This window comes from Enhydra lutris, unplaced genomic scaffold (assembly GCF_002288905.1).
Source record: "Enhydra lutris kenyoni isolate GAN:26980312 unplaced genomic scaffold, ASM228890v2 scaffoldscaffold1, whole genome shotgun sequence".
Classification (NCBI taxonomy): domain Eukaryota; kingdom Metazoa; phylum Chordata; class Mammalia; order Carnivora; family Mustelidae; genus Enhydra; species Enhydra lutris.
In genome coordinates this window covers 98,971,504-98,991,071 of record NW_019154085.1, presented here as the reverse complement: position 1 = coordinate 98,991,071, position 19,568 = coordinate 98,971,504, and the positions used below count along the sequence as shown (strand labels likewise).

Below are 19,568 nucleotides of genomic sequence, written 5' to 3'. Positions count from 1 at the left end.
TCATTTAAATTATTAAAGCTTGAAACTGGATAAGACCTGATTCTTATGAATCTGATCTGACAATCCTTGTTTTCTCAAATATCTAAAATGAAAGGCAAAACTTTCAAAGTTCAGAAACGCAGAGGAATGATGTTTTTGACCTTGAGGTAAGAAGGACTCCTTAAATGTCAAGAACACAAATTACAGAGAAACATGAATAAAACTTGAATTCATTGCAAATTAAATCTTTTTGTTAATTTAAGAAAACACTGTAAGGCTTTTTAAAAAAATGGTCAACTAGGAGTAGACTTTGTGCCTACCTAAAATCTTTAATAGCTCAAACTACCTGATGTGTTTAAACTTATTGAAAGGAGTTTTGGAACTATTTTTCAAGGCTTTGGAGATAATTTAGTGATGGATACATACTAAGCAAACTGAACAAATCAAGTTAAATTATAAACTCTAAGAAAAACACAAGTTCTATATAAAATAAAACATAATCAGAAGACCTCCCAAGGAAAATATACTAATAGCTAATAAGCACATAAAAAAGTGCTAAACATCATTAGTCATCAGGAAAATGCAAATTAAAACCAAAATGAGAAATTTTACACACCCACCAGAACGGCTAAATTTAAAAAGACTGACACACCAAACGCTGGATAGAGCAACCAGATTGCTAACACATTGCTGGTGGGTGTGCACAAAGGTACAACCCCTTGGAAAGAGCTCTGAGAGTTTCCTATAAAACCAATCATGGACCTACCCTACAACACAGTAATTCGGTATGTAGGTATTTATGTAAGACAAATGAAAACATGTCCACAAAAAGACTTGTATAAGAATGTTCACGATAACCAAATTGTTCGTAACAGTCAAAAACTAGAAACAGCCCAGGTAATCATCAACAAAAAAACGGATAGTGAGGCACATTCATACAACAGAATATGATCCAGCAACAAATTACCAATATATGCAACAATGTGAATGAGTCTCAAAGATTATGCTGAATGAAATCTTACCAAAGAGCATAACTTGTATAATTCTATTTATATAAACCTCAAACATAGACCAAACCAATCCATGCTGGAAAAATGACAACAGTGGTTGCCTCTAGGACACAGGGCAGGAATTAATCAGGAAAGGGCAGCGGAAAACTTTCCAGGCTGATAGTAATGTTCTATATCTTGGTAACGGTTTAGGTTACACAGATGTATGCATCTGTTAAAAACAGAAGCTGGGCAAACTGTATCATGCATTCTATAAGATAAATCCATCTCACCATTTGTTTTTGTAAACACGATTTTACTGGAACACATTTAGGTATCATCTAAGGCTGCTTTCCTGCTATAACAGCAGAGCTGCAGAGACCAGATGGCACTCAAAGCCAAAAATATTTACTATCTGGACCTTCAGAGAAAATCTGCCAATGCATGATCAATATCCACAGAATTGCAGAGTTAAGATTTATACGTTTTATAGCATGTGAATTTTATATATATAAGAGAACCATAACCAAATAATGTACTCTAGGTGATGATATGCATGCTAATGTATTTAGGGGTGAAACTACTCCACCTGCAACTCATTTTGAAGTAATTAAAAATATAAGATGGAGTGATAGATAACCTGATAGATATCATAAAGCAATTATAATAAAATACTTGGGTCTAGGTTGTGTACATGCAGGTATTTAAAGTTCTTTCAACTTTATGTTTATGGTCTACCCATAAACAATATTTACAAATTATAATAAAATATAGAACACTGATTTCATATAACTATATTGTAAAGAGGGGGAGAAGACAGGGATTCTGTGTTAAGAGAAGGAGGGTAAAATAAAACCCTCATCTTTCCCACTTAGGAAGTCAGTTTTTTTGTTTTAAATCTCAGAGCATTTGATTTTTGTAAGCTATAAACATGCACTGCTTTGATAAAAGTAAGTTTAAAAATTACATTGTATTTTTGCTGCTGAGAATTACTAAAGAAATAATAATCAGGCCAGTTATTAAAAAAAGGCAAAGTGCCATATTTCCAACTTTTTTTGAACCTTACTGTTCCTATAATAAAAATTACGTATTAATTATGAAAAGAACTTTTTCTAAGTGCCTAAGCCTCAGTACTTCAACATATTACAACCCTACTGAAACCTAGAAGTGGACGATCTTAAAGACAGTACAGCATTATAACAAAGTCTTTTAGACATAGGACAATTTAATAAACAATAAAACAATAAAATATGCCCTAGTGAGTAGATAAATGTGATAAAAACATGCTCATTAAGTTTCTTCGAAAATGTCCTTGGTGAAATTACAATTGGTACTTACCAAAAGAAAATAATGGTCTTCTGGTTCTGCCCTTAAATATTTAAAGATCACTTGTTCCATAAACCTTTCCATCAAGTCCCAATCTTCAACTATACCATGGCGAATTGGCCACTATTAAAACACAAAACACAAATTAAATCCTTTAATGTCAAAAGTAAACAAACCAAGAAGGATTAAAGATTATTATATACAATGGGCTTTAACAAAGAACTTAATAATAATCTGAGCACAAAGAATCTAAAACTAAGTAAGTTTGATGCGTTTGGTTTTTTTTTTTAAGATTTTTATTTATTTGAGAGAGAGGGAGAGAGAGCACACAAGTGAGCAGGGGGAGCAGGAGAGGGAGAAGAGATTTTCAAGCAGACTCCCCACTGAACCCAACCTCAGGACCCTGAGAACATGAAGTGAACATAAACCAAGAGCAGACGCTTAACTGACTAAGCCTCCAAGGCTCGGTTTTAAAAGAGGAAAGCAATAGCTAAAAGGCTCCTGAGGAAAAAGAACAGGAAAAAAGACTGAGAGAAGTTTTTATTGTTTTGGTTTGTTTGTAGCATATGGAAGACTCAAAAATGTATTTAAGAGAACAGAATCAGTGCAAAAAACTCTGGCCTCTTAGCTCACTGACTTCATCACCTTCAAAGATTTCTTTTCGCTGTTTCGATCTTTGTATCACTATCACATCTCTAAATTCCTAAAATCCAAATACATCTCTCTCTGAACACAAGTCCTTCTCCCCCTACCACACTCGCAGCCCGCTATACTTCTGATCACAATTACACTTGCAGTCCACTGGCTCTTGTGATTATTCCCTAGCCATCAAACTTGCCCAAACACACACAAACACATACATAGAGTTTAGATTTTATGCTCCATCACTTTGAGTATTCTTATTTCCTTTTGTCATTCCACCTATCAAAACCCAACCTAGCACGACCCTTCACTAAACTTGCCTATTCCCACAATGCTGATAACTAGGTGGATAAAATTAAGAATTCGTAGTTGCTATTCTCAAATGAACCTAACGTTGCATGGCAAGTCTTTGTTTCCCTACTCTGTTCATCTTCACTCTTCACAATGATAATTTTAAATGTTCTCCCTATCACTCATTATTTCACCTTCTCCTCCGACTCCTTGGGCAGCAGAGATGATGTCACCATGTATTTCACAGGGAAAACAGAGGCCAAAAGTCAGGAGTCAACGTCCCTTCACCAAATCTATAAAACTGATTCTGTACTTATCCATTTCACTTTTTTATAATATGAGACCCTCCACATTTCAATTAGATCATCTGTGCTGTGGATCCCATCCCTCTAGCTTTCTCAGAGACCTGGGGATTGAACTCCATCTTTCTTGTTACTTAAATCTAATGGCTCTTTCACGTTATTATTTAAACATCTCTTCCATCTTAACTCCACAACTTGTCTATGCAACTATCTCTGCCTCCCAATCACACCCAAACCTCATTGAATATTACTATCATTTTTTCCTGGCCTAACATTCACAATCCGACCTATCTGAAGCCAGCCTCACTGGGTTCTCACTCTTCTAAAACTATTCTTATTAAGGTTACAAATGACATCCTTGTAGCTAAAGACATAAATAATGTATGGGCTCTAGCTTACTTGATAGTGCAGCAGCATTCATAGGCTTTTCGTCTTCTACCAACCTAAATGGTACACTGAACAGGCTCCATCTTGGGCCTCTTCCCAAGTACACTCCCCTAAATAATCTCATCCTTTCTAGAGGTTAACTGATACCTTCCAAATATTTGTCTCCAGCTGTCTTATTTCAGAGCTCCAAGAGCCACATTATTTGACAGCCTAACAATGTGTAAGATGTCTCTCACGTACTTCAAACACAACATTCAAAACTGAACATGTATCTAGATGTGGCAATGTGGAGGAAAAGGAAAGCCATTCACACCGATGGCTTTTGAGATCTAATGAGTATGGAAAAGTAAATACTGCTCATTTGGGTGAAAATTTTCCTCCCAGGATTAAAAAAAAAAAAAAAAATGTTAAAGCGAGACTGGGAAAAGCCACAGGGAAAAAGAAATTTCTATGGTGAAGAAGTTGAGGATATTGGGCCTGTAACTGAGTAAAATTCCAGATTGCACAATCACTGAACTAATTATTTTTGATGATTTTATTTATTCATTTGTGAGAGAGAGTGAGCACTAGCTGGGAGAGAAGCAGGCAGAGGGAGAAGCAGGTTCCCGGCCAAGTAAGGAGTCCAATGTGATACTCGATCCCATAACCTGAGCCAAAGGCAGACGCTTAACTGACTTAGCCACCCAGGCATCCCAAATTAATTTTTAAAAGAAAATATTATTTTTATAAATCATAAAAATATACCTTTGTTGCATACGTAGGTTTTTCTATTGCTTCATCACCAATAAAGAAGTCTAGGTCATCAACACCTTTCATCACCCTCCTTTGAGCTTGATCACCCACTTTTGCAGACTCCTTAATAGCAATACCTTAATAATAAAAGTTATTTATACATGTCAAAGTTTGTTTTCAAATGAGACAGAATTTTAATTTCTGGTTCTTTCATCATAAAGTATTATTAAACAAAACATGATCTAACAAACTTAATATGTTAAAGTTAAAGCACAGAGGTCATTTAAGAAATTGACAACAAAATTCATTTAACACAATGAAATCTCAACTTCCAGCCAAGGCTTCAAGCGTAAAAAGCCCAAAAAAAAGTACTGTTGTGGGAATGTTTCAGCTGCATTTTTAAAAACTATGTAAGCTCTATTTCAATTTAAGTAAAATTATAATCCTACAAAGTCAATCAATATATACTTGGACAATCACAAAGAAAAAACTAAAAAACACTAACAAATGAAAATAGGAAAATTGCAAGGGGAATTTAAAAAAAAAAAGCTGTCTTCCTATTTGCACTATTACAGACTTGCAATTTAAAAATAACACTGGCATTGGGTTCTGTTAAATTCTAATCACATATACAAAGGGAAATTTCGAATCATTTAGGTAAAAATCAAAATAATCCCCTCAAATAATTTCAGAAATCCAGCATACTGTTTTTGACCTAAAAGTCGTGACATATTTTAAATTAAGTTATAAATTTCTGAATCTGTCAAGCAGTCATTCATTCAAAAGTTACCTGCATGCACTTAAATACTACACTTTTATTTAGTAACAATTATATCCCTAATAAGATGGATAGAAAATACTGAATGACATTCTAAATCCAGTTTACTCCTTCAAAATTTTAGAAAGCTTCTCTAGTATTTATAATGTACACAGACATCAAGACAGCTCTCTCTAAGTTCCCTGAAAAACAAAGATATATGCAAATAACCTTGAACCATATAAACAGGCTTTCCAGATCAAATATCCATGCTCATCAGTGGCAATCAACGGTATCTAAACTGGTTATAAACACTGGACTTGCACCATTAAAATTGGTGGGGAAAAAAAAAACCCAAATCAGAAACCTTCTTTCAATAGGAAAATGGATTTTTAACATGCTGCAACTTCTCATAAGAAAGACAATGAAAACTAAAACTGCATATTTTGGCAAAGAGATGAAAACAGAGACTGGATACAATGGTGATAAGATCCCAAGGTTCAAAAGATCAATATATGGGTCTCCAACAAAGACAACACAACCACTTAAGAACATAAAACATCAGTAATCTCATGAAATAAATGTGTAACCACAACATAAACCTTATGAAAGATTATAAATTATGAAATAACAAATTTGGCATTTTATGGGTTGAATTATCTTCCCAAAAGTTATGCTCAAGTCCAAACCCCCAGTACCTCAGAAGGTGACCTTATTTGGAAATAGAGTCGTGTGAGTTAAAATGAGATTATTAGGGTGGGCCCTAATCCATTATGACTGCTGTCCTTATAGAAAGGGAATTTGGACTCAGCCACACAGAGAAGACAGACAATGTGAAGACGAGGAGAAGACAGCCATGTGACTGGAGTAGTACAAACACAAGCAAGGTAATACCAAGCACTGTCAGCAAACATGGGAAGCTAGAAGAGGCAAGGAGGGTTTCTCCCCTAGAGCTGTCAGCAAGATTATGGCCCTGCTGACAACACCCTGATTTTGGACTTCTAGCCTCCAGACCATAAGTTCCTAATGTTTTAAGCCACCCAGTTTTTGGTACTTTGTTATGGTGGCCTTAATATGTGTATGTGTGTGTGTGTGTGTGTGTGTGTGTATAAAACATATATATAACATACATAATGTGTGCATATTACATATGCATATGTATATTATTTATGTGTGTGTATTGTCTATGTGTGTGTCTGTATATATAAATATGTATATATGTGTGTATATATTATATAAGCTTCCCTTTTAAATACAATTTTGATAATGCATTTCTCGTATTTCACGTTTAATTTTGTCCTTGCTATATTAATTACAAAACTACTGACCTATTCATGTCCAATGAGTGCCCATTTGAAACTAAAGATTGGCAGTTTTTGATAAGCCCAATAATTTCTACCTTGCTCTCAACTTCACTGATTGAAACCTAAGTTTCTTTCACTACTATCCTACATGTTTATTTTTCTATTTCCTTATTTTCATAAATTAAGAAGAATACAATACACAAAAATATTTATTCACATAAACTCCTGTGTAAAACTGGTGACACTCTAGAAGCCAGCATCACCAAGCAATGGCTCTAAAGGTTTTTCATCTGATACATTCAAGTCTTCATATAGCAGTAGCACAAGTAGATCAGAGGTATTCCCATATAATGTACAAAAGGAAAACTAACTGAAAGTCAAAAGTACAAAAGTATGTCTATCAAGAACCAGATACATGATCTATACTAACAAATAAGAACACTAACAAACCAAGTGTGAGAATATTTCTTAAAACTACTAACAAACTACTAAAAGTTGATGGCCAGCCCAGTGTGAAGTTAACAATAGGACAGAACAAAAACAATGGAAAATAGCTTAAGTCAATCAACATCTCTAAAAATGAGATGTCATCCTTCTTTTAAAACACGGACTCAGGGATGTCATCTGGGATGTCAATAAGCCCAGGCCTGGCAAACGGTAATCACGTCCACACACCGAAGAACAGTCTTCACATACATGTGATGGAGGATGCACTAATTAATATTTAAATCCACGCATTGTTAACAGCAATATCCTCAAAGCAAAAAATATTTAATTAGCAGCTCATTTATTTTTGTCTTTAAAAGGAGAGATTTGGTAGATTTGGTAAACGAAGAACTAAACAGCTAAAATGAATGGTGAGAGGTTTGGAAACGAGGTCACATTCAGCAAACCATTTTTTTTTTGGTTTTTGTTTTTCTTTTTCTTTTTCATAATTTTATTTTTTTATAAACATATAATGTATTATTAGCTCCAGGGGTACTGGTCTGTGAATCGCCAGGTTTACACACTTCACGCAAACCATGTTTTTAAAGAACTAAATCTTATACAGTGTCAGAAACAATTATCTTTTACTTTAACTACTACAGAAAAAGATCTTTAAATCAGCTTATTTGTGACTTAAAAAAATACTTACAGGAAGGGATGATAAACTGTGGTTCTGTATTTCCAGCATATCCTAGCTTTGTATACCTGCAAAACAAAAAGGGAAATTATAAGGATTTCACTAATATCTTAGCGATTACAAATTTATTTCTTAGATTTCCATTTGTTATTAAAGTGCGATTCCACTGTGGGTAAATATACAAAATTCTATAGCTTCAATGTATTTAAGCATCCCTACTTTCCAAAGCTGTACCAAAATTATACCCACAGCTTTTAACAAATTCTACTTCTAGAAACAGATCCTACAGGGACTTTCATACATATGTGAAATAATATGCAACAAGACCATTTGCTATAATCTTGCTAATAACAGCAAAAGACAGCAAATAACTTAAACATGAAGTGAGAAACTAGTTAAATATGCTAAACTTATACTGTTACGTTATGCAGCTATTTAAAAAGATTGAAGAAGCTTTTTATGGACTAATATGGAACAATCTCCAAAATGTATTGTTAACTGAACAAAGCAAGGGACTGAACAATGTTTTAAGTATGCTATAGTTGTACAAAAGTAAGGTAGAGGAGTAAGAGCATATAAAATAATTTGATTGTATGGGCATAGAATATCTCTGAAAAAATATAAAGCAATCACTAATTTCGCTTGTCTCTAGGGAAGGACCTGGGTAGGTGACAGGCAGGAGTGATGAGATTTTTTTATTAAATATTTTTCATACCATTTGAATGCATCACTATTCAAAATAACTGTAAATTTTAAATGTTTTGCCACAGTGGATTCAGCCTATAATCTTACAACAGGAAAATAATAACAATGATGATTAGGAACTATAAAAGCTGAGCTTTGATAAGCTGCATGTTGTGGGCTACATAGGAGACAGCTGGACTTCTGTGGCCATGCATGAAAACCTATTAATGATGACTAGGCCTTAAAGAGAAAGGGATAGCATTTTACATTATTCCATATTCAAATTCACTGCTAAAGAGCAGACAGGTAAATTGCTGTGAAATTCTTGAATTCTAATAATATCTGCATAATTTTTCCCCCTAATATAAGAAGAAGGGAAAAAAAGCTCTCTTTGGGGGATATTTTAGTCCCAAAACTAAGTTCAAGAACTAAGAGTGCCGAATATGCTAAATCGCTAAAAAAAAAGTAGACAACATAAACTGATCCAAATGGGATATGCTCTGACTAAACCTCTTCCAAGATTCCCCACTGTTCACGTTTGAAAAATCAATATGCAAAACTTCTTTGCAAGGCATACAGAAGAGCTCCCTTAATATCTGGTTCTTTATCACCTTTTCCAGCAGCCCTGACACACTACACCAGTCTCCCTAGCTATAAAACGGCTAACAGTCTCTGGACAAACCAACTCATTTGCATGGCACAAAGCCATTACCAACACTGTTCCAACTACAAGAGATGCTCCCCTTTCGATGCTGAATGCAGCTAAACTCTTACCCATCCTACAAAATTCAAGTATCACTGCCTCTATATGAAAACTTCCCTAATCTTCCAACAGTATACTTTGCCCCTACAGTAGACAAATGGAACGGACTTATGTCTTATTACAATAAAGACTTAAAAAACAAGATAGTCTAAAACTGTCTGAGCCACAACACCCTAAAAGTCTACTCTCTTAACACCTAATTATTCCTTCATCTAATCCCTCCACTTTTTTTTTTTGCCATTAGTCACCAAGTAGTTCAAGTCATTATACACAATACCCTTACAGAATACCTTACTTCAATTTTATGACCCCTACAAAGAATAATCTCCCTAAAAATCACTGCCTAACTCAAAAATCCTCAAATGAAGCTGTACTGCCTACAAAATTTGTTCCCATTTCTATAAAATGATTCATTGAAAGTAATTCCTAATGTCCCTTTCAGATAAAAAAAAAAAATTTACATGATTCTGATTCCTTCAGCTGAATATTACAGTACTTCACAATAAGCCACAATTAAACTTTTAAGTGTCTCCCATCATTTGCTTCCATGAATTCAGCTCAAAATACACTGCACTTTATTACTCATTTTCCCCTACATGACTTGCAACTTCCCCATCACATGTGATCTGTGCTTACACTGCACCCTCTCAAAATGCTCCCACCACAACTTAGGACTCCTCCATGAAGTCCTTCCTCATCATTTTAACTATCAGTAATTCAATAAACTCTATTTTAACAACCACTCACTATACAGGCCTATATTGTTATTTTCATGTGCGTAAATACCATCTCCTAAATATGGCAGTAAGATATTTGAAGTAAAAACCATTTATAGTAGAAATTCCCTTAAGGAAACCTCCATTTATCAAGTTCACCAGATTAATCAATATTCCATCCCTGGTCAAAATCAAATCCCCTAGGCTGAGCATATTCAGCAATAAATTACTTTCAGAACAAACACTAAAAGAAGAATCTAATGAAGGTAATATAGAACAGTCAATACATACATACATACATACATACAATACATATATACAATACACAAAATAAGTGTGCTCTTCCCCAAAAGACAAAATTAGCTAACTATAACATATCAACCATATGGATATACCACAACATTTAATCATTTCTACTACATTTATAATACCATAGCCAAATAACTTCATGACACTGGATTTAGCAATGATTTCTTGAATCTGATACTAAAAGCACAGGCAATAACAAAAAAATAAACTAGACATCATCAAAATTTGTAACTTTTCTGCACCACAGGACACCATCAACAGAGTGCAAAGACACCCATGGAATGTAAAACAAAAACAAAAACAAAAACAAAAAAACCCACCTACACCTACAAATCATATACACACAGTTCCCAACTTAGAATGATTCACTTCAAAATTTTTTGACTTTACAATGGTGCAAAAGTGATATGCACTCAGAAACTGTACTTCGATTTTTTAATTTTGATCTTTTCCTGGGCTAGCAATATACGGTATGATACATCTGGTGATACTGGACAACAGCGGTGAGCCTCAGCTCCCAGTCAGCCACCTGATCATAATAAACAATGACTACACTTACAATCACTCTGTACCCATACAACTATTCTGTTTTTTACTTGAGAAAAGTAGTCAACAAATTATATATTACCTTATTATAAAACAGACTTTCTGTTAGATTATTTTACCCAAATGCAGACTAATTTAAGCTTTTGAACATATTTAAAGTAGGCTAAGTTATGATGTTTGCTACTTTAGATGTACTAAATACATTTCAACGTAGGGTATTTCCAACTTACAATAGGTTTATCCAGATGTGAGCTCAATTTTAAGTGAAGGAAGATCTTTATTTGATAAAGAGTTAATATCCAGAATATACAAAGTACTCCTATAACTCAACCACAAAATAAACAATACAATTAAAAAATGAGCAAAGCACTTGAATAGACATTTCTCCAAAAAAGAGATATACAAAAAGCCAATACACACAGGAAAGATGCTCAACATTATTAATAACTAAAGAAATATAAATCAAAACCAAATTAAATGCCAGTTCATACCCATTAGATTGGCTATTACAGAAAGGAAGGAATGGAGGGAGGGAGTGAGGGAGGAAAGAGAAAAGAAAAGAGAAGAAAAGGATAAATGTTGGTGAGACTGTAGAGATATTGGAACCATTGCACATTCCTGATAGTAGATAGTAAGGTAAATGGTACAGCTGCTGTAGAAAACAATGTGACAATTCTTCACATAATTACTATGGGATCCAGCGATGCCATTTCTGGGTATATACCCAAAATAAAAAGCAGTGGCGTGAAGACCAATGTCCATAGCAATATTATGTATATAAGCCAAAAGGTGGAAGCAACTTAAATGTCCACTGTCAGGTGAAAGGATAAACAAAATGTGGTAAATACATCATACATAGAATATTAGCCTTAAAAAGGAAGGAAAATCTGGCACATGTTACAACATGGGTGAACCTTGAGAACATCATGCTAAGTGAAATAAGCCAGTCACAAAAGGTCAAATATTTTATGATTCTACTTATATGAAGTACCAAGAGTAGTCAAATTTATAGACAGAAAGTAGGACATACCAGTCAGTTTGGAAGTTCCAGTTTGAGAAGATGAAAAAGTTCCTAAGATGGAGGTGATAGTTGCACAAAAATGTGAATATACACAATGCCACTAAACTGCACACTTAACAATGTTCTGATGTGTATATTTTACCATAATTTAAAAAAAAACCTAAACATTGTAGCTACCTGAAAAAGAATTAAATTGGGTACATGCCATACCATACATGCTTAAGTAATATAAATCTAAATGCATCAAAGATTAAAAGGGAAGAAAAATTAAACCATAAGCCCTAAAATAAATAAAATGTAGACTTTCTAACTAAAATTTAAAATCCAGACACTAAAAAAGGTATTTCAACTACATAAGAATTAAATACGTCTTCACAAAACATACCAAAAGTAGCCAAAAGAAAAATGACCAACAGAGAAAAACCGTACTCAAAGACAATTAATCTCCTTATCATATATATAGGAAACCCAGAAGGTGATGATAAGGGAGAAAGGGAAATAAAGAGGAAAGGAGGGAAGAAAAGAAGAAGGAAAGGCAAAAGACAGTAGCCACTTGAGGAAAAAGAAATAGAAACAGCTATAAATGAAAAGGGGCTCAACTCTTTGGGCTTAAAACAATGCAGATTAAAAATACACTGAGATAACGTTCATACATTCATAGGTGGAATGCAAGATAACACGTTTATTTTGGAAAACATCTGAACATTCACTTACCATATGACCCAGCAATTCTACTTCTAGTACATACCCCCCCAAAATAAAAACACATGTCCACACAAAGATGCGAACACACTTGATCAAAACAGCATTATTCATATGGCCCAAAACTGTAAGCAAAACATATGTTCATCAACGAGAAGATAAACAAGAGTAGTATCTTCATATAAACCAAAATTACTCTACACGTGAAGAATTTAAAAATGTAACCCATTCTCCAAGGAAAAGTATTCAACATAAGACAAAATGACCCAAATGTTGGAATTATCAGATAAAGACTGGAAAGAAGTTATGACAATGAAATAAAAGTGCACTTTTTTTTTAGGGAAGTGCACTTATAATGATTAATAACAAAGTAAACATCACCAGAAACTCTAAAACTACATAAAGAACAAATGGAATTCTAGAACTGAACAATGCAATACCAGATATACAAAAATCAACGAATGAGCTAAACAGAACACAGGTTAAAGAGTGTAAAGAGGAAACAATCAGTGAACCTGAAAGCAGATCAGTAGAAATTACCTAATCTGAAAAAGAGAGATGAGAAAAAAATTGAAAGAAGAAACGTGAAGAAAAAAAGAACAGAGCCTCTGAAACTTGGGAGACAGTATGAAAAAGGTGATATACTGAAGTTCCAGAGAAGACACAGGGTAGTAAACACTTTCTGAAGGAACAAATGACAGAAAATTTAACCAATTTAGTGAAAGACATCAATTTATAATCTAGAAGGCTCAAACAACAACAGAGCAGAATAAATACAAAGAAACCATACCTAGGCACATCACAGTCAAACTAAACTAAAAATCAAAGATAAAGAAAAAATACTGAAAGCAGCCAGAGGAAAAGGCCCATGAACAGGAAACAAAAATTCAAATTACTACCTCCTTCTGAGAAACTATGAAGCCCAGAAGACAGTGGAAAAACATTTTTGAAGTCTGAAGAACATAGGGAAACAGACAACCCAAATATCTATAGGAACCAAAATATCCTTCAAAAATGAAAGTGAAATAAAGACATTTTCAAACAAAAGAAACTCACTGCCCTGAAACCTGGACTAAAAAAGTTTTTCCACACTGAGAGAAAATGATACCAGTGGGACAGTGAGGCATTAATAAAGAACATCAGAAATAGTAAAGAGGTAAAGATAAAAGATTTTTTTTTTACATTTAGTTTTTTGAACATACGTATAACTAAAGCAAAAACCGTATTATCTTATAGAGAATTATACTGTATGTAGAAGTATCTATGACAAACACATAAAAGGACAGTGGGAAGCTCTGGCATGGGAAGCAGCCGGCAGGGGAGTTAATAGACTTCCTGAGATGTGGGGTCTCTACTCTTGGCATGAAGTTTTAAATTAACTCTAAAGAAACAGTGAGTAGTAACTTCTCTTAAAGATGTATATAGTAGTCCCTACAGCAATCAGTAAAAAATGCCAAGAGGTATAGTTAAAACGCCACAGGTAAATTAAAATGGCATTCCAAAAAATATTCAAATAATCCAAAAAAAGGAAGGAAAGAGGAAAGAACATCAAACAGGGACAATAAATTCTTTAAAATAAATATACAAAACAGTACACCTAAGTCAACCACAACCATTATTACATTAAAAGAGACAAAACCCTCCAAAAAGAGTTGATTTAAAAATAATAAAGTAAGCCCCAACTATGCTGTCTGCATGATATGCACTTTAAATACAAAGATGGAGAATGAAAATGGATGGAAAGCGAAAAGCCTTAGAAAGCTGGAGTGGCTATATGGATATCAAATAAAACTGCTCTTTAAGAAAAAGAGTAAATACCAGAGATAGAGTAATTTTATAATGATAAAAGGATAAATTCATCAAGACATAACAGTCTTAAATGTCTATGTGCCTATTAACATAAGTTTCAACATACTTCAAATGTTATCATAATTGAATGCTGAGATAATTCAACTCTTACAGTAAGAACTTCTGTCACCTATCTCTTAATGGATAAAATGATACACACACACCCCCAAAATCAGTACAAGCATAGAAGATCAACATTAATAACCATTTTGATCTAACTAATCTTTACAGAATATACTCAAGAAATACAAATTATGAATTCTTACTAAGTACACATGGTACATTCATTTGGACCATGGATGAGTAAACTATGGCCCAAAACTAAAATTCTACCTGTGCTCTGTTGTATCACTAGTGAATTTAAAATAATTTTTACTTTTTTTTTTTTTTTTTTTTTGCATTTTGGGAGAAGGAAGAGAAGCGAAGAGAAAAGGTAGGAGAGGAAAGCAGCAGCATAAACCATGCCTGGTCCACTAACTTAAGACAAAGATGATATGTGGCCCACAAAGCCTAAAATATTTACTATTTGGTCTTTTACAGAGAAGTCTGCCAATCTCTGATCTCGACCATACGCTAAGCCATAAAACAAATCTCAATAAATGTAAAAGATTAAAATCATAAATACAACGTTCTCTGACCAAAAAGGAATTAAGTCAGAAACCAATAGCAATAAGGTACCTAAATGAACCCCAAACATTTGGAAATTAAACACTTCTGACTATAATCCATGATTCAAGGAAAAAAATCACAAGGGAAATTATTTTAAGTTGATTAGCAATGAAAATAAAAATTTTAACATCAAAATGTGTGGGATGCAGCTAAAACAGTGCTTAAAAGGAAAATTCCAATTTTCAGTGCTAAGCTGGAAAAAAAAGAAAGGTCTAAAATCAGAGACCTAAAATTCCACCTTAAAAAGTTAGAGAAAGGAAAGAAAGCAAAGTAAACCCGGAAAAAAAAAAAAATAGAAATAAACAATAAATAAGATGGGAAAATCAAGTTCATAGGAAAGAAATAGAGAAAATTAACAAAAAGATGGTACCAGGAAAAAGGGTGATCAAGAAAAAATAGTATGGAAATTGCCAGCAAAAAGAGTGGAAAGCTGGTTAACACTACAAATAATAGACATGAAAATGGTAAAAAAAAATATATATATATAAACAACCATGCCATTATATTAAACTCAAGATGTAATGGACAAAATTACTTCAAAGATACAATTTACTGAAATCAACACAAGATGAAACAAAAAATCTATTTGAATAAGCCCATAGTTATTAAAGAAATTATCAGTAACCTTTCCAAAAAGCAAACTGCAGGCCCAGGTTTCACTGGTAAATTCTATCACTCATTTAAGGAAGAAATAACAATCATTTTATATAAATTCTTTCAGGAAAAAGGAAAAAACTCATCCCAAACCCTTTTATGAGGACAGCGTAATTCTAATAACAAAATCAGAGACAGACATTTCAAACAGAGAAAATGGCAGGACAATATCCATCATGAATACAGACGCAAAAATCCTTAACAAAACAAATACAACAATATGCAAAAAAGATATACATATACCATAACTATGGAAGACTTAGCCCAAGAATCCAAACTTGGTTTAATAGTTAAAAAATCAAGCCTCTGCTTTTTTAGAATATCTCAATTAATTTCACTAGTTTGAAGACAACTCCTCAACATGCTATGGTCTGATGCCTACTTACCTCCCCAGACTCCTCTAAATACCCACTTCACTTTCATAACCCTCAACCCCTGCAAAACAGAGTTATATCCGAAACGCACAGTTATACTCTTATAAAAAGTCTTGATAACTGGTTAGGAATAGCACACATAAATCCTAGCACTTACATGACATAAATGCTCATTCTTCTTTCCATCACTGTTTTTTTTTTATTTCACCCCAATCCTTCGTTTCCTCACAGGCCCTTTTCAAATCTCTCATTTTCATCATTCCTTTTGGACACATTCAATTTTCATAGCATGATCCCTAATCAAAATTAGTAGAGTCCTAATGCCTTCCAACTTGCCATTTTTAAATAAATGGTGTGTACTTATGTGTGTTCGTGTGTATACTTTTATTACTGCTTATTACCTTGCACTTGTTACCCTGCACTACCTTAAGAATACTTTCAAACCTAGTCCTTTTTAAATGCCAATTCTAAACAGGAGAATTACATTTTGTGAATACCCTGAAATCTCAAAGATACTTTCAAAAGTGGTATCTTTTTTTGATGTCAACTGTAAACAGAGATTTACATTTACATACAGAGTAGAAATAAAATTACACATCAAAAATTCTATTACAGAATGCTAGAATATGCATACATTTTTTTCTTCAGGAACTCTACAAAAGAAACAGTAAATTGTAATTGTCTCCAGGCAGCACGATGGAGAGAAGGGAGAATATTGTTTTCTAAATTTACACTGTTTGTCTTAACCGATCTAACGATACACGTTACTTTTTTTTTTTTTTTAAGTAAAAGCACTGTGAACTGACTACATTTGCCCATCATTAAAATTTTAATAATACTGAAAAAATGTTAAGTTTCCCAACCATGCCTATATCCCCTAGCCACCCAGGTGCCATCCCAAGCATAAATCTCTTACACATCCCAAAGATCATTCATACATGAACTTGCATATGTATTACTTTGATTTAAAACATGTTACTGGGCAAACTATGAGTACACTTTCTTTACACTCTCCCGTATTTAAAAAGAAAGTGTAATTTCCCAAATGGTTTTTAAAGAGACCATAAAATGAAAAAGGCAAAGCTATCCTACCTAAGGTTTATGAAATGCATAAGCACAATACAATATTTTGGAAAACTAAACCAAAATTTTCCTTTGTGACCCAAGGCAGCAAGCTAAATTTACAAAAACTCCCTGAAGTATACAGCAATGAAAAAAAAATCTCCGATGTTGATCTGGGCCAGCAAGGAGGGAAAAGGAATTGGAAATAGCTTAGAGAAGGAAACAGAATTCAAAAAACACTAGAAGAATGGTAGTGGAAATATAACGAAATTATAAAAGAGGGATGACCTGCACTGGGAGTAATGAATGGCAAAACACAAACAAGTTTTATGTAAGAAATGGTTGGTCTATCATGGTCCTAACTGCCTCTGGGGTAGGGAAAAGTAGATCTGGGAATGAGAATAGTTATCAATAACTCACTCTCGCTCTTAAAAAAAATGAAACAAATATGATAAAATGCTAGCAGACAATAATTCCAATAAATAGGAGTATCTGTCCTATTATTCACTGTACTTCTCTAAAAGAAAATAATTCATTTAAGGAAAGAATATTTTCAAGTAGTAAAATGAGTTATGCTTGTTAAAAACATTAGCAACCCTTATGTTGGATATTAGTTTTGATTCTACAAATTCAAATCTTCCTTATTAAAAGCATGTAGTTGACAAAGAGTACTTTTACTTAATATAATGGTTCATATTTCTTTTTGCTTTGAAAACTATCTCAAAGCAAAAAGCTATTTGAAGATTCTAATATGTTACTAATACTGAACCACTAAATGGGAACAAAAATTTAAAAAAAAAACCAGTTCGAAATGAACCAGAATAAAAAATCATTACAGAAAAGAACAAACATGTATTGACGCTATCACAGTAAATCCAGTTAATAACCTACAGCCTATGTAAGAGAGAAACAGCATTAGAATTTTAACCTTCCATGTTTCCACAGTCTTAAACCATATAACAAAATGAATATAAGATTCTCAAACTTTAGGATAGAAAGAACCTTAATGATCTAGTGCAACCCAATTTTCCAAAACTTCTGGGTATGAACAACCACTAATTTAAAGTTGAAAGAATTCTATCTCAATATGACCAGCTTCCACCTTTACCTTATCATAAAAACAAAGTATGTATTATGTATAAATATCAAATTTTAAATGAAAATGGAGGTCTACAAATGAATCCCACTGCTTAACTTCTGTAATACCTCAATTCTCTACTTAGCTATAGTTTTCTTTGTACTTCTAGTGTTAGCAATTTTTAGAACAAGAATACAGTGGCTAATTCACAGGGAATATTGGCTACAAAGATAATTAGCAATTATTTGAAAAGAATTTCCAATGCCCTCCAATGTTTTTCTCACTATATTAAAGTAAATGTTTAACGTGACACACACAAAAAAACTGACAGAACTCTTAAGTGTAAGAAAGGAGTGGACTCCTCTGTGTAAAAAGAAATGATACTCTCCCAGTCCTTTTAGGTCTGAAACATAAAATCTAACTCCTTTTCACTAGTAAGGAAGAAAGAATATGGACCTTAGAATCAAAAAGTCATGAGTGAAATGTCTGTTCCACCATTTACTAACTCCCATGATCACAGACTATTCCTAATTCATAAGGAATAAAACTGAATTCACTGTCATGAGGATTAAAAAAGATAACAGTAGATGGCACTAAATATTCAGTAAACTCGACCCACACCCAGATCATTTTCCTTTCCATGAGCCTTCTTTTATTTCTCTACCCATCCCTATAATTTTTCTTTCAAAGACAGCAATGTTTTCCCAACCTCTTTGCTAGTACACCAGTCCAACTATCCACCACTAAAAGAGGTATTATTCCACTTATATGAAACGACCACAACAGGCAAATCCATGAAGACAGGAAATAAATTAGTAACTCCCAAGGGTTGAAGGCAGGGAGAATAGAGTTTGACTATTAAATGTGTATGATGTTCTTTTTGGGGTGATGAAATATTCTAAAGTTGACTGTGGAGATGGTTGCACAAACTTGTGAATAACTCAACTATACACTTTAAAAGGGTAAATTTTAGGTATGTTAATCATATCTCTATAGAGCTGCTTAAAATAAAGTACAAGATTCAGACTGGTACTACATAAGTTTAACTTTTATCAGTCTTCTGCTTAATGATCAACACAATCTATTGCCAATCAAATCAATTCTAAACCATTGTTTCCCATTTAAAATCCTTCCCAAACAAGGCAAGATAAGTAAAATTAACTACCTACTGTCCCACAGCTCCAAACAGGGTCAATTCCAAGCAGGCCAATCTCCTAACTGATCCCTCCCTCAAATATTTTGAAATTTCTGCCTGACTTAACTTCATCAATAAAATATTTACTGAGCATTATTAAATACTATGCACAAGG

The 19,568-nt window shown here is 33.5% G+C and overlaps 1 protein-coding gene across 1 annotated transcript in view; it reads right to left on the bottom strand.

Annotated features, from left to right (window-relative positions):
* LOC111142734 (ARP3 actin related protein 3 homolog) overlaps positions 1-19,568 on the bottom strand; it is a 59,642-nt gene that overhangs the window by 26,563 nt on the left and 13,511 nt on the right. The window contains exons 2-4 of the mRNA XM_022496025.1: positions 7,845-7,900; positions 4,661-4,785; positions 2,307-2,417 (exon numbers count right to left, since the gene is read on the bottom strand). Coding sequence (XP_022351733.1) covers positions 2,307-2,417; positions 4,661-4,785; positions 7,845-7,900 — 292 coding nt within the window. The remainder of the gene's footprint in view (positions 1-2,306; positions 2,418-4,660; positions 4,786-7,844; positions 7,901-19,568) is intronic.